The following is a 22622-nucleotide window of genomic DNA, read 5'->3' on the forward strand; positions in this document are numbered from 1 at the left end:
GATACTGCCACTGTGGAGGGAGCTAACGTCCAGTCTGAAACTGATACTCGCTTTGACTATCTTTTCCAGGCTGGGGGTGGTACTGGTGGTCAGCAGGACAACCCTGCTGTTAATGAAGAAGGTTTTAGGAATGCGGAATCTCCTCCTCGTCCTCCTCCACAACAACCTTTTTCTACCCCGTTTCGCCATAAGCCTTCGAGTTCCCGCTATTTTGGAGATATGAACCTGGGTGACAGTCATGATTTGTTTGTCCCTTCATGGGACATTACAAATGGGTCCCGGTTTTCTCACCCTAGGACTTGCATGGATTTTGTTGAACATTGTACGCCATCTACTGAGATGGCATATCAACATGTAACATCCCAAATTTTAAAGAATAATATTTTACATATTATGTTAGGGAAAAGTTTACTTGGGTTAGTAAATAATAATAATAAGAGAGAGAGATAAGTAAGTAGATTAAATGGATTAACCATGGACTAAAAGAGAAAGATGGGCCTTAGGTCCATGGGCTTAAGGGAGTATAAATACCCCTTAAACCCTAAATCTTTCCATTTCCATCCATAACATCCATCTTATTCTCTCTCTAAGCCTAAAACCCTCACCCAACCTTTCCTTAATCGGCCGCCATATAGATCAAAGAAACAAGACTGAAATCCAACCTCTTTTTAGTAGATCCTTGGAATACAAGCTAGATACAAGACCAATACTCCATAATCAAGCTTGCCGTGACCTTAGAACCATCAAAAGGTATGTTCTTCAACCTTAAAGGTTACATTTTTACGAACCATTTCCCATGAAACTTGACCCTAGAGAAGATTGGATCTAGATACATCATAAAAATACAAACTTGATGATTAAAATTGAACCTAATGGCCTTATGATAGTATCCGACTCAAAGATAAACCCTAGATCTAGCTTAGAACGTTTTAAACTTATAAAGGTCCAAACTTTATGCCTAAAACGGGATAGATCTTGAAGCCATGATAGTAATGGGTGTAATCTAGTATGAACGATCATCATCATCATCATCATCGTACTCAGTATATCCCACCAATAGCAAAGCTATGGTAGGGTCTGAGGAGGGTAAGATGTAGACAGCCTTACCTCTACCCCATGGGGATAGAGAGGCTGCTTCTGGTGAGACCCCCGGCTCGATAGTAGTTTTGCATCAAGCCGTGGACATATTACATAAGGCACATAGCACTCAATCATCGGGACGCCGGCTGATTGGTGCATGTACCCTTGTCTTTCGGCTATCAACGCCACCACATGATGCCTGATTAACCTTCCATCACTTTTAACGTTATTTTCACAAAATTAGTAAAATAACGTCAAAATTAGTGCAATTTTACTTTTGCCCACCCGAGGGTTCACACATATATACATTATATGCACGCACCGCAAGCAGGGCACCTAGTATGAACGATGATGATATAGAAATTGAAAGTGCATGAATTAACCTTAGAACAGTTACTTGGCTGTGATAGAAATGAAAAGGATAAAAGGATGAACTGAGCTGAGGGTTTTCGGCCAAGATTGAGAATTCTTGGTCAAATCCCATGGTTCTCGGCCAAAGGAGAGTTCTCGGCCAGGACCAGTTCTCGGCTAGGACCAGTTCTCGGTTAGACCTGAGAGTTCTCGGTCAAACTGATGTTCCCGGTCAACATGATGTTCTTGGTAAACCCAGTGTTCTCGGCTAGTTCTCTATTTGGACTTGGACCTGAGTTCAGTTGGACCACTTCTGAATAATAAGGAATCCTATCTCCTTTTTTATTTTTACCAGAAAAATACGAACTAAAAAATTTGTGTCTCGCTTGATTATTAGTTACTGAGGGGTTAGAAATGTATTTTCGCTTAACAAAAAGAAAATAAGCGTTCATTTGATCTTGATCCTTGTGGATCGAACAGGGGCCTAGACTAGCTCTCCAGGGCTCCCCTAATAATATCCATAAATGACTTGTTTTTGGTAAGAGATGAATATTACCATATGTAAATTCAGGGGCATGGTACACATCAGTATTCCAGTGCATTTCGCCCTCTAAGTCAGAATAAATATGTTTTCGAACCTTCTCTTTCAAATTCAAAGTGTCAGTTGGGCCTGAGCAGTAGGCCTGATCTGACTAATTGGCCCATATGTAAGAGTTAAGACAAATAAGCCCAACTTAGAAAATAACTAAAAATGTTAATGAGAAATGTGTTAAGACAGTTAATGAAAATAATATTTTTCCAAGCTGACCTGGCAGCTTAACCCCAGCCAGGGGCTGCCGCCCCTAGAAACCCGCTTCCAGGGGCGCTGCCCCCAGACCCCCGTTCGTTGTGGGTTATATAAAGATAGATGTGCGATATGAGTAACAATAGTTAATTGATGCATGTAATTATTATACAGTTAGCCGTGTCCAACTGAAGAAAGGAATAACTATTAACGGTGAACATAACCGCATTCAGGTGAGTTTCTAGCCCCATTTTCTTGTTATGTTTTCGGGGCTGTGTGCATACTCGATGTGATTAGTTAATACACTTACCTTGAGTGTTAAGTGTATGTCTTATGTGATTTATGTATGAATGAATGCTTGACGATGCATGAACGATCTTCGGATATTGCATGTGTCGTCAAAGGATAGTATAAAGTTATGACTGACATATATATGATGTATAGATAATGTATGGACGTATGAAAGTTATAACTATGAATGTATAGAAAGGTACAAAAGGTATAGATAGAACAAGGGAACCGACCCTAATAATGTCGGCGAATGTAGGGAACCGACCCTAATAATGTCGGCGAATTTAGGGAACCGACCCTAATAATGTCGGCGAATGTAGGGAACCGACCCTAATAATATCGGCGAATGTAGGGAACCGACCCTAATAATGTCGGTGAATGTAGGGAACCGACCCTAATAATATCGGCGAATGTAGGGAACCGACCCTAATAATATCGTCGAATGTAGGGAACCGACCCTAATAGTACCGACGAAGGTTATAGGGCGGAAGGCTCTTTAAAATGTATGTGTATGAATGAGAGTATGTATGTTAATACAAAAGAAAGAATGAAAGTACGTAAGTATGTAAGACAATAGAAAGGTAAGTACCCTCGGGTGCATATGTGAATGTGTGAATGTATTGTACGTCGCCTGATTAACTAGAACTCACTCAACGTAGCTGACTTTTAGTATGCACGCAGGCTAATCGACCGAGACAGCTGGCTTGAGGGAGACACATGGCAATACTGAAGAGGCTGGCATATGAAGATTTTTCGTGATGTTTTGACACTATGTTTTATGTTATGTTTTAAAAAGACAAATTATGGATGATTGTATCGAATGGTTGACTATTTTATTATTCCGCGAAAATTTTTAATTAACTCTGATTTTAGAACTGCGTTTAAAAGTAAATCCAACACCAAAGTAGGGCTACCGGTAACGGGGCCTTACACAACGTGATCTTTCCCGCCATGACCTGCATACCAACGTGGCCTACCACCTAGCTAATGCTTTAGCCGGTAGCCAAGAAGTCCTAAGTGAGTGGCGTACCTTAGGCGGGAAAGTGGGAGAGGCCCGGCAGGCCACTGAGGCTGCCAAGAAAGAGGCTGAGGAGCATCGTATTGCTGCCTAAACTGCTAAGTGGAAGCAGACTGATGCGGAAAATGCCCTCAAGAGTGAGCAAGATCGTAATGCTAGTGGAGCACGCCGATGTAAAGAAGCTTGTGAGAGGCAAAATGCCATTCGTGAAGCTGATCGGGCAAAGGCTCAAAAGGATAAAGACGATTTAGCCCGTGCTCAAGAAGTCAATTCCTCGTTGGAAAATCAAGTGTCCCTTCAGGGTGCCCGAATTCATGATCTTGAAGCGGAGCTAAAGTTGCAGAAGGAGCGAGGCGAACTCAAAGACCATAGTGCTGCTGAAATTCAGACTGCCTATAACTCTCTCCTTCAAGCCCATGAGGAAACCACCACGGAATCAAAGGAGTTCCGAGCGCGGGCAGAACGTGCGGAGCAGGACCGTCAATGGTTCCTTACTCGGGGCGTTGATGTTGTAAGTTATTCTTTATTACTTTATCTTTTACTCTCACTGTTTTGTTACTGGGAACTTATGTTTTTGTCCTAACAGGTCGTCAGCCATATCAAAGGAAGTAAGGAGCTGAATGACAGTTTTGCCAATGTGATGGCTGCTTCTTCATCACTTGGGCGTGTTATGGGTTTTCACGAAGGAATGAGTTATGCTCGAAGCGACCGCACATTTAAAGATCATCCGCTTCATGGTGTGAATGTTAAACAAGATCGGGCTAACCGAGTTAGAGAGCATAATACCTTGGCCTTTCCTTTGCAAGATATGCTTCCGGAGTTTGCTTCCGGAGTTTGCTTCCGCAGGCGACGGCTTACAACTTTTGAAGAACTATCTTGGTGAAGAATCCGAGGACGATTCTTCGAAAGATACGTCATTGAAGGCTTCGGAAGACCCATCGGCCTCAAATCCTTAGGATATACTTAAATGTTTTATAACTTGTAATTTTTTCTTTCTCCTTTTGTAATTATTGTTTGGATGATTAATGAGAAAGATCTCCTTGTCTTTTGTGAATAATCTTTTTTTCAAAGAAAATATCTTTTAGGAGATATTTTTGAAATTTACAACATTTTGAAATGTTTAATAGTTTGGATAACTATGATGACGTGGTGGAGAGAGAAGCTCGTTGAGGACAACTGATAAGACGTGTCTGGCGCCTTTTGACAGACAGTTTTCATTATCTTGAATTTCCCGCCTGACGTGTCAGCCATCTAGCGGTCTGCGTTTCTCTCTCCTCTTACACTTTATTTATCACATTAATTGCGATGAGTATAAATAGAACCCTTGTGACTTCCATTTAAGCTTTATTACTTTCAGATTTCTCTTAGACATTTGAGATTTTTCAATACTCTCCGAGATTTCTTACCCTTTCTGAAATATCTTTATCTTTCTGTTATTCACATGGCTAAAGAAAAGAAAAGTACCCCCACCATCGATGAGGTTGTCGTCTTCCTTAAAGAAGAAGATTATAATGATGTTGTCAACGTATACGGATTGACAACGGAGTGGGAACCGGAACGCCCTGCTAGTGGTTCTATTGCTACGAGTCCGCCTCCGAAGAAAATGGATGTATATATAGACCACTTTACAACAGGGAACTTCCGGATTCCGGTGACCAAGTTTGTCGAATCGATCTTAACGAATTATGGGATCCATCTCTCCCAGATCCATCCTTTTGGGATGTTAAGGATTCGGCATTTCGAGTTCTGTTGCCAATCTCGCAACCTTGAACCGACTGTTGGCATGTTTGCCGTGTTTTATAAGATGACCTTTCGTGATGGGTGGTGCAGTTTTGCATCCATCTAAAAGAGGACCATTGGTACGGAGTGGCTCCGTAGTCTTCATGGCTGGAAACCAAAATTCTTCTGGATCCGAGAAGACGTCATTCCTTTCAGGATGACGAAACGTAAGTCGGATGCTCCCATGCCCGTGGTTCTTGCCAGTGCTCATGAGGGTCAGGCGTGGTATAAAACGCTAATTTCCACGCCAACTCCTCTACACCCAATTCATGAAGGGGCGATGGTAAGCGCCAAGATGAGCCGTCTATAGGCATTCCCCAAGTTAGAACCGTACTACGAAATGACCAACAAAAGTAAGCTTCGTGTTATATCTCTTTTTTTTTTTATAAACGCCCAATTTCTGACTTGTTCTATTGTTTATATAGGTGAGGGTTCCGCCTTCAGCACGTTGTTGGATCATGAAGGGGGGATGATGGTGCGTCGTCCTATCGATAAAAGGGATGCACCCTTTCTTGAACGCACCGGTTCTAACTTTGTGTTTCACACGGCGTTTCGTTCGGAACCCAAAGTTTCCAAAGCGATGTATGCCAAAGGTGAGGCATACGTTAAAGATTGCATCCAAAAAGGTGAGGGCATTTTGAAACCCCGACCTGTGACTGCCGTTACTTCTAGCGGAGTGATCGTACTCTTTTCTTCTAGCGAGGAGTCATCACTTTGTGAAGAAGTTTGTTCAACTGATGCTAATAGAACTGCAGGTTCAACTGCAGGTCTTACCCGTCAACGAGCCACTTCTAGCCAGGCGGCGGGTCAAGATGACGTTGATACTGCTGCGGACGTTAAGGGTCCGGAAACTGATGATGTTACCGCTGAGGGTACACGTCCGGTCGTTGATGCTGGCACTTCTAAGGTGGCGGGCAAGCGTACGGTTAACCCGGTAAATATTTTCTTAAAGAAGAAAAAATCCAAAAAGACAAATCCAAACGCCTTGGAAGCGCGTTTGGAGCAACTTGATGCTAAAGACCCTTCGTTAGGTATGCAAAACCTTTCTTTACTTTGTTATCTTATTTGGATTGGAGTATTCCTAACCCTCCATTAATGGTTTTCAGTGAACCTGGATAATCTTTCAGAAGGTAATTCGGGTTTGAAAGACTCTCCACTTCGTCCGCCACCACCGCCTCCTAACACTGCCAAGGACCCGGTCATTGTGGCGGATGATTCTCCCTTGAAGGATAAGGGGGTCGACACAACTGATCATGCCAAGGTGTCGCCCTCTTATAATGTTTACCGTTTCAGGGATCAAGGGGGGTGTGAGCACGTTCCCTTATGCTCCCCAAACTTCTCCTACTCCTGAAGAGGAAGACCCTACCCCGCATCAGCCAAATTGGTCCTTACGTCGGGATTCGACATTCCGTAACGTGGACGTATGTTATGAATTTCTGCGGGAGAGTCTTACGCACGGTGAAAAGGAGAGACGTCGCCTCAGTATCTGCCAGGAATTGCTGAACTCCCACTCTTACTATGTGGCAAATTCTATTTCCACTACCCGGGAAATAACCAGAGACTGGCTGGCGATGAATGAGGAATGGGACGAACTGGCAGCCTCTGCTTCTGATGCCAAAGAAGAAGCCCTTAGGGCTATCAACGATGCTAGGGAAGCCAACCAGACCCTGGAGGCGGAGAGGGTTGCTCGATCCGCTGCTGAGGAAGCGAGGGGTGTTCTCCAGAAACAATTGGACGAACAAGCCAAATTGATGAATGAACAAGCCAAGTCGATGGAGACCCTTCAAGCTGAATCAGCTTCTAAGGACAAGCGTTTACTTGACCTTAATGCCAAGAACCGTGCGCAGGCCTTGGAATGCGCTGGTCATAAATTGGAACTTGTCCAAGCCAAAGCGGATCGAAAATGGCTACTGTCGGAAGCCATCCCCAAGGTATATATTTTATTCTTATCACAAATAATCTAAGTGTTTTGGAGTTACTCATGTATGATTGTTTCAACAGGTCATCGCCGATGTTCGGGCTAGTGATGAGCTTGGACACTGCGTTGCTATCCTTCTGAAAGCTTCTAAACAAGTTGGTCGCCAACTGGGTTTCCAAGAAGGTTACCATTTTGGCTCAACTTCCAAGCGTCCGGAAGAGTATGTCTTAGCTGGTCAAGACACTGTTGCCATCTTTAAGCAGAAATCAAAGGATTTCGATTAGTTGAAATTCTCTTTGACGGATCAAATATTCGAGCTTGCTGATAAGGAAGATAGCATTCAGCAGTTAAAGACTCTTCTTGAGCTTGATGGAGAAGATGAAGAAGAGGAAGGTGCGGGAGACAACGAAGCGGAACACGAAGATGCATAGATAGATCTTTTTCTTTCTTTTTAATTAGGCTTCTCCACATCTTGTAATCCCTTTTTGTATAAATAAAGAAGGCTTATTATTATATCTAGCACACTTTGTTTATTTTTTATAATATAAGTGTCTTCCGAGGATCTTCTTTGTGTACGAATAAAGGATTATATAATAGTACAAGTCTCAAATGACTGAAATGAAAATTTTTCATAACTGAGGCATAAGCCGAATTACAAGAAATGAAATTACAAAGGTTTTCAACATCTAGTTAGACGCGCAGGCCAAATGAAAAACCAACTAAATATAGCATTTCCTCAGTTGGGCCCCATTCCAGGTTCTAGAGATCTCTGCCCCGTCCAACCTTTCTAATTTGTAAGCACCTTTAGATAGAACTTTCTGAATTTTATAAGGTCCTTCCCAAGTAGGGGCCAACTTGCCCGGAGGCTTCATTACTGCGAAAGACGAAGTCTCCTGCGTCGAATTCACATCTTTGGATCCGCGAGTTATAATATTTTTGCAACTGGCGTTTATAATTATGCTCGCGGATCGATGCCAATTCCCTTCTTTCCTCAAGGAGGTCAAGGTTCATCCAAAGTTCATGATTAGTATCCTTAATCATAAGGACTCTGGCGGATGGGATACCAATCTCGGCGGGAATCATGGCTTCTGTGCAATATGTCAAACTGAAGGGGGTTTCGGAATTACTGGAATTCTTTTGAGTGCGGAAGGCCCATAGCACATGGGGCAATTCGTCCACCCATCCCGTTCATTTCATTCCTAATCTCGTTTTGATTCCTTCTTTGATCGTCCGGTTGGTACTTTCGACTTGAACATTCTCTTGCGGGTGAGCTACAGAGGTAAAGATTTGAGAAATGTGTAATTCTTTTAACCATTCTTGTAACCCACTGTCCGCAAATTGTGTTCCGTTGTCACTGATGAGCTCTAGGGGGAGGCCAAAACGACATATGATGAATTCCCACAAGAATTTTTTAACGCTAGCTGCTGTTATAGAAGCAACTGGTTTGGCCTCCACCCATTTTGTAAAGTAATCGATGGCTATTATTAAGAATTTGACCCGTCCAGGGGCTTCAGGGAAAGGTCCCATGATATCAATAGCCCATTTTTGGAATGGCCAAGCTGAAGTGACTAGAACTAACGGTCGTAACGTGTTAGGGGCATGCCGTTGATAAGAATCGCACTTTCTGATTTCATTCGCAGCATCCAAGTGCATCCCCGGCCAATAGTATCCAGCATTCATTAATTTCGCCATGACCATGCGCGGGCCAGCATGAAGACCACAAATGCCTTTGTGAACCTCTCTGATTAGGTAGTTCGCGTCCTCGGCGTCCACACATCGTAATAATGGTCCGAGGAAGGAACGTCGGTACAAAACACCGTCAAGTATCTGATAGTTCAAGGCTTTGTGCTTTATCTTCCGGGCCACTACATTTCCTTCCGGAAGTGCTCCGGATGACAAGTATGTTATAATGGGTGTCATCTAAGATTCTACTCCCGTTTGGATCACTAAAACTTGATGCTGCGGAACAGACGAGGGTCTAATATTTCGATGCGGATGTCTTTGGCAAAATGTTCAAAGTTTGTTGAAGCCAATTTACTGAGAGCATCCGTTGATTTGTTCTCGCTTCTTTTTATATGAATGACTTTGCAACAAGAGAATTGGAGCATCAGATTGTGACACATATGAAGCCATGATATCATTTTTTGCTTCGTACGTGCTATTGATATGTCCCGCGATCAACATGGAATCCACTCGGGCTTCCAAATGTTTAACCCCAAGCTTTTTGGCTATCCGTAAGCCCGCCAAGAAAGCTTCATATTCTGCCTCGTTATTGGTACTTTTGAAGTCCAACTTTATAGCATATGTAAACTCATGGCCTTCGGGATTGACTAGCCTGAGGCCTGCGCCACATCCCTCACCGCTTGAAGCTCCATCCATAAATAAGGACCAAATCTGTCCTGATTCCGGAGGTGCTTGGGGTTGTTGCTCGATCAAACATTCTTTTTCTTTGTGATGCGGGACCTCAGTCACGAAGTCCGCCAACATTTGCCCTTTGATTGCTGGCCTAGGTTTGTATTCTATTGCGTGTTCACCTAGCTCGATGGCCCATTTAGCCAATCGCCCAGATAATTCTGGTTTACTGAGAACGTTTTTGAGCTTGTATCCAGTTAAAACATTGATGGGGTGCCTTTGAAAGTACCTACGAAGGCGTCGGGAAGCATAGACCAGTGCTAAAACAAGTTTCTCAAGAATGGAGTATCTCGTTTCCGGGTCCGATAACGTTCTGCTGACATAATAGATCGGCGTTTGGACGTTCTTTCGATCTGTCAGAAGGACAGCTCCGATGGCAATGTCTGAAGCCGATAGGTATAACGTTAAAGGTTCTCCCGCTTGGGGTGCTGTTAACGTGGGCAATTCCATCAAACATTTTTTAACCTCCACAAAAGCTTGCTCAGCTTCCGCAGTCCAATTGAAACGTACTTTCTTAAGGCAATTTCTTAGTGTTGAGATAAAAGGATGAGATTTGGCTGCATGGTTTGCCAAGAAATGATTCAAAGCAACCAATCGACCATTGAGTGTTTGAACTTCCTTGAGGGAAGAAGGAGAAGGCATAAGAGCTATAGCTTGAACTTTATCCGGATTAGCTTTGAAGCCCGCATCCGTGACAATCACTCCAAGAAACTTTCCTTCTTTCATTCCGAATTAGCACTTAGCAGGATTCAGCTTCATGTTAATACCTTTCAAGGTTTCGAAAGTCTCTTCAATATCTCTCAACATCTGGTCTTCCTCAACACTTTTAATTACGATATCATCCATATACACCTCTAAATTCCGACCAATTTGATCTTTGAACGCTATGTCCATTAATCGTTGATATGTGGCTCTCGCATTCTTTAGTCCGAAAGGCATCATTTTGTAGCAAAAGGTGCCTTGATCAGTACGGAATGTTGTTTTGTCTTCATCGCCCGCTGCCATGCAGATCTGATGGTAGCCCTTGTAGGCATCCAGGAAGGATTTGAATTTGAATGGTGCCACAACATCAACCTTGAGGTCTATTTCGGGTAATGGATAACAATCTTTGGGACATGCTTTATTTAGATCTTTGAAATCAATACACATCCGCCATGACCCATTTCTTTTGGGGACAATAACTGGATTAGCAACCCAGGTCTGATAACGAATTGGTCGGATGATTCCAGCTTATAAGAAGTCCTGGACTTGCTCGTTCATTGCTTTTGTTTGTTCTGGACCCATCTTACGTTGTTTCTGAACAATTTGTGTAAACAACAGGTTTACCCTTAATTTGTGTTCCGCAATGTTCCGCGGGACACCGGTCATATCCGTGGGTTGCCACGCGAAAACATCAATATTCTTCGATAATAACTGTTTCAAGAAGGTTCGTACTATCTCGGAAATAGCAGGTCCTATTGTTACAGTTTGATCAGGAAATTTTTTGTTCAAAACCCATTTCTCTGGTTCAGTCTTCACAGTTTGTTTTTGAATCTTGCTAGGTTTTGAGCTCTCGGTTGCAAAGCAGTGCCGATTAACATGAATTATTGCTATGCCAGTGCAAGTTGGAACTCCTACTTCACCGTGTGCCGTGGACGGATGAGCATTAAAGTCACCAATCGCTTCTCGTCCAAGAATAATGTCATGTTTTGATGTTGTTGGCAGAACCAAAAATTCGACCTCTTCGGTCCTAGAATGAATTCCGTCACTTAAGGTGACTAGAAATGAAATTACACCTCCCGGATGCATTATTTCCCCTCCGAACCCCGACACTGGAGCGTGGATGGGTTTTAATCTTTCTTATCTTCCTCGTCAAACTGTTCAAAACATTGTTCATACATAATGTCCGAAGTACTACTGGTGTCGAAAAAGACGTATTGGGAACGGTAGTGTCCGAATAGGGCAGTGATGATCAAAGGATTTTTGTTATTCGGGCCCCCCTTGATTCGAGGAAAGATCACTGGCTCATTATTCCATTCCTCATCATCAGATTCCTTCCTCTTTTTCCCTGTATCGTATCCGCTTTGTATCATATGGGCGTTTAAATCTCTGACTTGCTTTTTACTCGGACCCTGGATATCCCGTGCGGGAGCTTTACCATTGTCAGGTTTCCCTCCTTGTACCAGGTGTCCAAGTTTTCTAGACTTTACAGCCGCTTCAATTTCATTTTTTAATGTTCTGCACTCATTCGTATTATGACCAATGTCATCATGATACGAACAACGCTTTTTCGGGTCAAGGAATGACCTTCTCGTCAGTGGCTGAGGTTTTCTAAAATTCACATTCTCCGTGGTGAGAATTTCGGCGGGAGTCTTTGAAAGAGGATTCCAATTATTGGGACCTCGGTTCGAGGTCCCGCTTTGTTTTTGTTACCTATGAGGGATCGTGCATCAAATGGTTTTGGTGCTTCCGTACTTGGCTAAAGTCTTGACCAGATAGGGCCTTTCGCCTGTCTATTTGGTCTCGGGTTTTGAAACTCGACTTTAAATTTTTGCTTTGAGTTACCACTTCTCAATGTTTTCTCAGTGTTCGCATACACCTTTGCTGCAGTCATGAGATCGTCCCACTCTTTTGGCATTCCATCTCTACCGGTAAGTGTGCGGACTAAATCATCACATTTGACATTTTTGCGGAAGGCACCACGAAGCATGTCTGTACTAATTCCACCGATGTCCAAGCTCTCCTCATTGAACCTGGTGATAAAATCTTCTATAGACTCGTTATCGCGACGAACGACATCTAAAATTTCTGATTGGTCTCGCGTATGTTTCTTCTGCTGACTGAACTGTTGAGAAAATTTTTTCACCAAATCGTCCCAGCTAGAAATTTCACCGTCAGGTAACTTTTCAAACCACTCTCTTGCTGCCCCTGTAAGTGTCAACGTGAACATGTGACACCAATAGGGAAGCGTCCAACCACTAACACCACCTACCGCCACAAAGTTCTGGAGATGATCACTTGGATCAGTCATACCATTGTATTTACCTACCGATTTAGGTATTTTAGCATTAACAGGAAAGGGTGCTGTGGCAATGCTTGCTATGAACTTTGATTTTTCGGCGAAAGCCGCGGGGCGATATGGTTTGGTGAAGTCTCGTTCAGCATTGCTATGGTACTCGGTGTGGCGGACTATGTCATGCGGACGACTACTTCTCGCATGTGAGCTCATCCTACTATCCCCGGTAAACATACTGTAATCTCCCGGGTGATAAGATGATCGTAACTATCAAACTCGTCCAAATAAGATGGTATCCGCATGTCTATGCGAGGACGAGGGCGTAGCCTCGGTAATTCGCCAAACTCTGGCTCCGCCTGTTGGCTGTAACGAATCTGACTTCCTCTCACTATTGGTAGAGGGGAAGGAGATCCCCTAGGGGATTCCTCATAATCCAAAGTGCGAGCGTGAAGTCGTTCGTTACGTTTTCTACGCTCGTATTCAGCCACCAAACTTTGTTGTTGCACGTGGAGCCACTCTTCAGGAGTTAATGCTCCTCTGGATCTAGAATTACGTTAATGAGATCTCGCCATATCAGAATCACCTGAATCATTTTCCAGATCCAATTCTGGCCGTTTCCGGCGAGTCTCTTCCTAATTTGTTTTTGATTACCCAAATTGGAACCTTCCGGTGCTGTAACATTTTCTAGGGTAAAACCCCCAGGTGTTACCTCAGTGATTCGTGACCCTGGAGCAGTGACACGTTCAAGAGCATGGCCACTTGGAGTCGTGATACGTGCAAAAACACTAAGACCCGGAGGTGCTTCTGTGTTAGTTACACGTGAATCGGGTGCAGGAGTTCCCGTCGGCCCTTCAGGAAGTTTACTCATATCAAATGAACAAAAAAACCAACGGAGACAAAATTATGCAGTTCTAACACCAACATGGATGGCGCCAATGAAGAAACATGGATCCAATCCCCGGGTATGGGTCCTGGATCCAATGAGTCCACATGGTAAGATACGATAATTGCGACTAATGATATGAGTATAATTCCCCAAATTCTAATGACCGGAACCTGCAAAGCAGACACTGTGAGTCTCGTTACAGGAAGGACAAGAGGGGGGGTTCTTCCTGTAACCACCCTCCGGCGTGAGAATTTTTCAATGATAATAAAAAAAGAAGAATGTTATCAGAACCTTAAACTTATGTCTTTGTATACATTTTATTTTTTCACATGTAAATTGGTTAGAAATTAGACTGTTCTTATAAATGAACAGTGACCATATTGAAACACGCTGATTATTTGAATCCAAATCAATAAGAAATTAGACGGTTCTCAAATGAAAATATTATTATAGAAACACACTAATAATTTGAATCCAAATCAATATTTACATGTGAAACGTTGGTAGTAGTTCGTTGGAAAGATGGATGTAAGAGCATTACCAATACGTATCTTATTCTCATATCAATAATTATTCTCCCATTCAATGTTCTAAAAGTAGGTCTACAAGGCCGAGGACTCCCCGAGTATTCGTTACAAGGCATGACATCGAGGCGAGTTTCTTTTGCTCCGCCTAGTTGCTAAGAATTGGTCAAAGTTGGTCAACCGTAGCCAGAATCATATATAGTCGGTCAACTTTGGCCGATTTTTTGACTTAAATAAATAAAACATAATTCGTATTTCTATATTATTAAATAAATGAAATCATTTTTCAATAAATAATTAGCAATTTTAAGAATTATTTAATATTTAAAAATATATTTCTCTTATTTATATTAATATTCACTTATTTTGTTATAAATATTAGTAAACTTATGGTATTTGACATATATATAATATTCAATAGATTATTTGCTTTATATTTACAATTTCTGAGTACTCCCCAAGTACTCCGAGTACACCCAACTCCCTCGTCGGCCGCCTAGGGTCCGCCTAGTGACTTTTGTAACCTTGCTCTAATTTATTTGAATAATAATTTTTATATATTATCATTATAGTTTCTCTCTCATATTTTGTTTTGTCTAAATCAGGTCACTCAACTTTCAGTTTGTTTCAAATAGATCACTTAAAATTCAATTTTTGTTCTAAATTGAGAGGAACAACTGCAATATTATCGTAAGTGATATATTATTTGATAAAAAAATGAAAAAATGTTGGTTTTGATGAGATTTTAGTTATTTATGAACATATAATATGAAGGTAAAAAAAGATAGTATTAGAACATTTATTGAAAGTTAAGTGACCTAATTGAGCTAAAATTGAAAGTTGAGTGACCTAATTAAAACACATTGAAAGTTGAGTGACCTAATTGAAACAAAATTTAAAGTTAAGTGACCTAATTGAGATAAAATAAAATATGAGTGACTTAATTGGAACAAATTTGAAAATTGGTTATTATTTCACAGAGTTGCCCCAAAAATAAATGATGGTAAACAACATTTTCCCAAATTTACCAAAAATCATTAATTTTCTCTCTACTTCACTCCCAATCACTCTTAAACTTATCCTATAATTTACAAAAACCGACTATCTTTTTGACTTACGAAATTTCCGGATTTTAAAATACAAAGAATACCTTTTACCGGATAATTAAAAATTTAATTTTCTCACATATTTCTCTTGTTCTAGTTGTTTTGGTTAAAAATTACTTAAGATAATCTAGTAATCAAACTTGATTGTGAGGTGGGATGCTTGTAAAGTATGAAGGAAAGTAATGAAACTGACACGACAATATGGCAAGGAAAAAACCATGATCCATTAAGAATCTCTGACAAAAAAAAATCGGGAGGAAAAACTATCCCACTACCTCATAATTTATTAAGTAAAAATGATTATACAATGTTGGAAGTCTTTATGATCACTGCTCTAGTTACAAGTGTGAGTAATTGGTTAGTGAAGATGTGTTCTATGCGATCATATCACCTCTATATATAGTAACAATAGTCACAATGCATAATAAATGCACTGTGAGGATCCTGGAACCGTTACTGAATATCATATCATCATTAATAGCTTGTGGTAATTGCCCTCAACGTCCTAATATTCATTGATTGAGCGGGTCTGTAGCTGGTAAAGAAACACTATTTAATCCTCGGCCCTAATCATTTAGTAGTCCTTAGGTTAATGTTTTAGTATTTCCTACGGGGGTTGAGTGTACTCCGGCAAATCCGAGTAGCTTCACTCTAAAAACAGAACACCGTGAGCTCGTTATGAGAAGGAAATGGACGGTATTATCATAACCACCCTCTAACATAAATCAGTCTACCTTGACATGCTTTGAGGTGTTAGAATTAAGTACATTCATTTTTTTAAATAACTATTGGTTTTGGGATCTAACGCTAACATGTGCTTTTGATTACCTAAGTTCAATGTCAGATTCACATGAGCGTACTCAATGTGCTATGTGATGGTCCACAATGCGACCTTATCAAATTTAACAAACATATAATTAACTCTATACGAAATTTAACTTCTTATTGTTATTGTAAACAAATTTCACTTACTCACACGTCAACTAGCCATAATTCTAATTCTATACCACTATTATCTATCATACTCGAACCGTTCACTTCATAGAAATAGACACACACAAAAAAAGAACTGCAACACAGGCAGTGACGGATTTAGACCAAAATCTAAGAGGTAACGTTCAAAAAATATTTTTAACCATATTTCATACAATGTAAACAAATTTTTATTTCTGCCGTATTTTATACAATGACCGATTTTTTTTATCTTATCTCATACAATAAATTCTTTTTTTTTTGAACGAAATTGGTGTTGGACCAATATCATCATTTTCTTGGAATGTTTATTTAAAAAAATTGCTAATATGTCTTGTCGTTTTATATTCCAAGTTCTCTAATTTTAGAAAAACCAAAATTTAAACCTTAGATCCATAATCAATTTCAATTCACACACAAACCCTAAATTCCTAATCAATTTCAATTTAAACATAAACCCTAAATCCTTAATCAATTATCATTTTCAATTTACATTATCCAAATATCCAATAAAACATAACCAATCATTCAAGCTTAGCAGTAGGAGGCTTGGGTTCTCGTATGGAGACTCAAGTTCGAACCTCACTTGTTGCATTTTGGGTGGAAATTGGCAATAAAGGATTTGAGCTAGGCCTTGTGAGGTTGTCAGTTCGAATTCTGAGCCCACCTGAGTTTTAGTCCCACCATGTGTTACGCTAGAGAGTTCTGCACTTGTGGTGACACAACGACTGTCAAGTGACAGCCGGTAGTATGGTTTCCCTTGGGGAACGCCTAAGCCAAACTCTGAAACTAGCATGAGCATGGTTAAAACAATATAGTCTGGCTAGAGTGGAGTCAACATGAATCTCCAAATTGGATAGTGTGGTGGTCTACCACACAAGAAAGTCGTTGTTCGAAAAAAATACATTCAATTACTCATAAACAATTCCAAATTAATAATTTATATAAACAACTTAATTAACAATTACAACTTCAGATAAAAATAGAATAATACCTCAATTGAACAAGTAGAAGCCAAACAGTGGAGGAGGGACTGAGGAAACACCGGCCATTAGCAATTTGGTTGCAGCGTGGCGTTGACCCCAGGAAAAACGAATAATAGTTTTATTTTGTTTGGGCTTTAATTTGGTTGTGCTTTATATTTTTGTTGGACTTTAATTGGTTTTAGCTTTTAATTTGGTTGGACTTTAAACAAATAGGGGTAACGTTATATTTTTTCAGGGGTAACGAAATAAAAAAACGACCAAATAAAAGTAAATTTGCACTACTGATCCGCTACCCCTAGTAACTAAGTATGTCCGCCCCTGAACACAGGATTGATGACTTATTTATTAGCCATAAGAACACGACTTCTTTGATCATCTCCATCATTCTAACGTCTCGCCCTATTTTGTAACGAGAAATAAAATCATTTATGCATCTCCAAATATTCCAAAGGATTACCATAAACATCAGTTGAACTACATTTCCTCTTTCTTTACCAGCTGATCGAGCACCATAATCCAACATGACTCTCAACGACTCGATATCCCCCAGGAGGGGAATCTTAGGTCACATGCAGACTTAGTTCAAGATTATTTTCACCACCGAGCACTTAATCTGTAGATGGTTAACCTCAACATCATAAATATTTTGGTTGGTCAACTCCTCTATACATCAATGCTTCCCTTGTAGGGATTCTATCCAACACCGTTATCCACTCAAAATAATTAACCTTAATGGGCACACAATAATTCCACGGGAATATCTATAATGATTGTGTTGCCATTTGAGATTTCCAAGTCTAACCTCAACGCTTTGTGTTAAATCCGTTCTCCTTATCATTTCTAACCTATCACCAAGTATCCTCACCTTATTCAAACATGTAATTATCGCACCCGTCTCCAACCACTCTTGTGCTGAGATTGGATCTCTAGTCTCTACACCACATCCACGACCATTATCTAATAGAGTCAGATTTCACATAACAATCCTATACTTTTACCAAAGGGAAAGACACACACTAACCCATGCCCGAACCAATTACCAACCATCAACTCACAGTATAACCATCACCCACATTATTTCAATTTGTTATGAATATTTACTTTTTGTATCGTCGACACCTTTTTCATTCTATAAATATCTTTCAACAAAAACCCTCTTGATAAGGTAACATAGCTTGTTCAACGATTCTAGATGGCTTTACCTTATAAGTTTTTAGTCGTCGAAAATTAAATTCAATGTGAATAGACCCAATGTTGAAAAGTACGTTTATTAATTATTAATATATTAAATATTATTTCGACTTTTGAGACTATACTTACAAGTTACAAGGGACCAAATATGTCAACTTCCCATTTCTATATTTCATCTCTATATACTCGCGACCATTTCGTCACTAATAACTCAACTTCTTCATACAATACACGACGAAACAAAACCCCTAATACCCAAATAAATTCTCATCGTGCATTCAACAATTCACTCAACAAACCCAATAATCAAACACCCTTTTGACCCAATTGCACGTAACTGATCACCAATCGGGCCAATTTCGGGTCAAACCAAAAATGGATTCACCCCCTCAAGTTCGGTTTACGTTAGGAAGACAATCATCAATGGCACCGGATCGGGTATCCGGGTAGGATTCTGAAGACGAAGAGGTTGATGGGTTGGATCTGATTGACCCAAGAGTGAGGTTAATGTTCTTTTCAAGTGAAGGTAATATTGATGGGATTAAGGAGTTGTTGGATTCAGGAACTGATGTGAATTTTAAGGATATTGATAATCGGACTGCGTTACATGTGGCTGCTTGCCAAGGGTTTTGTGATGTTGCTGAGCTGTTATTGCAAGCCGGTGCTGAAGTTGATCCCAAAGATCGGTGGGGTAGCACGGTACGATTCGTTTAATAATAATAATAATATTGTTTGTTTAGTCTCGGGTTTAGTGATTGCGTTGATGATGGTTATTGATCGTTTTTAGATATTTTAGTGTAATTGGATTGAATTATTGACCGATGTGAATCATAATATTCAATTAGACAAGTCATGATGTGCGGGCCCCTGGCTGCGGTTGAAAATTGGGCACGTTTCTTAATGCAATTCAAAATTCGAATGAATCTCGGGTTCACAAAATCACACAAATTGACATACTTGTGGTTGCGGGATTAGTTTTCGAACACTAATTCCGTACATACGATTTCGTCAACGTTTTTGGTCGTTTATAAAAATTTATGCTTCGCGAATACAACACAAATTCACATGAAAGATTCGGGAGACCAACAAATCATTTCCATCTGATAGTGTCACGACTCTCGGATTATGCAAGCGTTGGATTTTACGAATTCCAAGCACATATTTCTTCTTTTCTATATTAGTGTTTGGATTTGTAATTTTTAAGTGGTTAGTGCTATTAGAGCAATTGAAACTGGATAATTGTTTAATTAGATGATCAATATGTAATAAAGGAATCCTAATAAAGTATATGTTATGATATTCTATAATATTGTAAGTTTATTTCTTTTGAACAGCCTCTTGCAGATGCAATCCATTACAAGAACCATGATATGATCAAACTTTTGGAGAAAAATGGTGCCAAACCTCTTGTAAGTTGTTATGTTTAATATGCATTATATAAACTTCATATTGTCGGCTATTAATTCTCTTGATTTTTTGTATTTTAGATGGCTCCAATGCATGTAAAAAATGCCCGTGAAGTTCCAGAATATGAAATTGATGCTAAAGAGCTTGATTTTACCAACAGTGTGGACATTACTAAGGTAAATTATTATTATTTAGTTATTTACAAATGTGGAGACATTTTGTTAATTCATGATACTTCTTAATTTTTGTTGGAATGTTAAGAAATTTTTAAATTTTTTTTGTTGAATGTTGCAGGGTACGTTCACAATAGCTTCATGGCGTGGAACTAAAGTCGCGGTGAAAAAACTTGGAGACGAGCTTTTTACCGATAAGGAAAAAGTGTGGGTTGTTTGATTCCCGACAATATGTTATTATCTGGTTTTCAGTTAATAGTATAATACGTTATTTACTTTTTTTAATTCTTGGGTTATAAACAGGAGGGCGTTTAGAGGTGAACTTGAATTACTGCAGAAGATACGACATCCGAATGTGGTTCAGTTTCTTGGTGCTGTTACTCAAAGTAGTCCAATGATGATAATAACTGAGTATCTACCAAAGGTGGTTACTTTCTACTTTAATGTCCTAATTTGACATTATCTTTATTTATATAAGTTTTGTGTTTTTTTCAGGGGGATTTTCGATTATTTTTAAAGAGGAAAGGAGCATTAAAGCCGATAACAGCTTTGAAATTTGCCATGGATATAGCAAGGTACTTATAAATTCTCATGTTTACTTAGTATCTAGACAGAATTAGAATTGAACTCACGAGTCTTATTTTGGTAGGGGAATGAACTATTTGCATGAGAATAAACCAGAACCAATTATTCACAGGGATCTAGAGCCTTCGTAAGTTCTACAAAATTTGAAGTAGTGAACTCCGTATATTCATCATATTATTAACTGTTTTCTTTTGTTATGCGAGTAAGAAAACAGGAATATTTTGCGGGCTGATTCTGGACATCTAAAAGTTGCGGACTTTGGAATTAGCGAGCTGCTGAAGGTGACCAAGAAAGTCAAACAAGAAAAACTCATGTCCTATCATGACACCACGTGTAAGTGTTATAACGTCACTTAGTATTAAACTAGTTTTCACAATTTGAATATGTCGTTTGATGGAACAGGGAGATACGTTGCTCCTGAGGTGTTTAGAAATGAAGATTATGATACAAAAGTGGATGTTTTCTCATTTGCTCTGATTTTACAAGAGGTATGACTTTAAAATGATAATCTTTTTGAGTTTTTTCATATTAATTAAACATGCTTGTAATTTGGCCCGGCCTGTGACCCGTGTTATCTACTTTTGCTTTGTTAGATGATTGAAGGCCAACAACCATTTTTTAATAAGAATGAAGATGATGTTCCAAAAGCATATGTTTCAAAAGAACGCCCTCCGTTTAATGCTCCATCAAAGAGTTACGCACATGGGCTTAAGGAGTATGTGCTTTGTTTTGTTTTAATTTTGGATATATCTTTATAGTTATATGTTAATGTATTAAGTTATCTCTAATCTTTATGATTGATTTATCTCACAGATTGATTGAAGAGTGTTGGGATGCGGATCCAGCCAAGAGACCGACATTCAGAAAGATAATCTCTCGGTTGGAATCAATTTATAATTCTTTTAATAGAAGGAGGCGTTGGAAGGTAACACTTTTCTTTTTCGTTAGCAAACTTGTTCATCTGTAGAACTCACATTCATGGTGTAAAATTGTCGTTCAGGTTAAGCCATTGAAGTTGTTTAAGAAAATGGAGACAATATGGAAGAAAGAAGATTCTGTAAGAAGCAGCTGTGACCGGTCATCTCACATCTAAGATGATCAACGGCATAAAATGATGCACGTCTTTTTCGGCTCTAAGTCACCTTCACAGATGGTTAAAAAAGCTGGAGAAGGCAGTTTCTTGTTCAATAGGTGTTGTGAAAACACATTATTGTCTACATATCATTTTTCTGCTGTTAATTTCTAGTGTCATCTTTACCTTTTGATTTGTTGTTTCAAAACTTCATGCTGGTATAATGCTCAAATATGTCACAAGTTGTCAGATTCATATATAGTACCTGAGGTTCATTGTCGAACGTGTGATATTATATTATAAAAACCACTTCGATCATCTAGACCACAATTTTACGCCATGTTCATATGTTAATACAAGTACTTTAAGCTAATGAATTAGTCACACATGTCGATATTTGTGGTTTTTATAAGGTATAAATGAGTCTCATTTGACAAGAAAAATAAGAAACACCCTCCTGTTATTAATTAACTGTGGTCAGTTCTTTGTTACAACTAACATTCAACTGACATGTTCTCACTGATTGGGTTGGTGAGCTAATTGGAATTCAATAATACTTCAAAGTGATGTCTTAATAGGAACTCAGATTAGTCAAACCTAATGAAGTTGTGGTCTCAAAGGGTTCCTATGACCTTTCAAAATTTGTGGATGAAATGATGAGTGATGAGCCATCCATTTGACACTAGAAAAGGCCTAGAAGCTTTGTCCACGTACACCAACCTTACTTATAATAAAAGCTCTTGTTTATCGTTAACAACAAGCAACCTTAACTTCCTTTCATATAGTTATTGTACAAGAGTGCGAACTCTTTTGACTATATGGTCAAAGGCTAACTTTAGCGGTTGCTTTAATTGTGGTTTGATCATAAATTGATTTTATAGTATTGAGGCAACTTGAATTTTATAGTCGTCGCTTTCCAGTGTTAATATTCTCGTTCACCGGATGGGTAAAGCACTAGTTTTATAATTAGGATGAGTAAATATTATATTGTTGCCACTCCTTTATAATTATCTTTATATTACTCATATATATTGTTCATTATAGATACATAATCATCACGGAATTTTCATTGTGACACATATTAGACCATGC

General features: G+C 39.5%; 1 protein-coding gene across 1 annotated transcript; it reads left to right on the forward strand.

Annotated features, from left to right (window-relative positions):
* Window positions 1–18528: 18528 nt before the first annotated feature.
* LOC143534859 (serine/threonine-protein kinase 12-like) lies at window positions 18529–21785 on the forward strand. Its single transcript, XM_077029236.1, has 12 exons — window positions 18529–18992; window positions 19628–19702; window positions 19781–19876; window positions 19995–20080; window positions 20177–20297; window positions 20369–20448; window positions 20523–20585; window positions 20673–20791; window positions 20861–20946; window positions 21052–21173; window positions 21272–21383; window positions 21459–21785. The coding sequence occupies exons 1-12, from the start codon at window positions 18801–18803 to the stop codon at window positions 21549–21551; spliced, it is 1245 nt and encodes a 414-aa protein (XP_076885351.1). The 5' UTR covers window positions 18529–18800; the 3' UTR covers window positions 21552–21785.
* Window positions 21786–22622: the final 837 nt, after the last annotated feature.

The sequence above is a fragment of the Bidens hawaiensis genome, unplaced genomic scaffold, assembly GCF_021521415.1.
Source record: "Bidens hawaiensis isolate Kalapana, Puna unplaced genomic scaffold, B.hawaiensis_p1.1 tig00010347_1, whole genome shotgun sequence".
In the NCBI taxonomy this organism is placed as follows: domain Eukaryota; kingdom Viridiplantae; phylum Streptophyta; class Magnoliopsida; order Asterales; family Asteraceae; genus Bidens; species Bidens hawaiensis.

What these genes read in the sequence shown, in the direction of transcription:
- LOC143534859 (XM_077029236.1), top strand. Translation starts at nt 18,801, where the DNA reads ATGTTCTTTTCAAGTGAAGGTAATATTGATGGGATTAAGGAGTTGTTG. An exon ending in AAAATGGTGCCAAACCTCTT is followed by an intron (nt 19,703 to 19,780) that starts GTAAGTTGTTAT and finishes TTTGTATTTTAG; the next exon opens with ATGGCTCCAATGCATGTAAA. An exon ending in TTTGCCATGGATATAGCAAG is followed by an intron (nt 20,449 to 20,522) that starts GTACTTATAAAT and finishes TTATTTTGGTAG; the next exon opens with GGGAATGAACTATTTGCATG.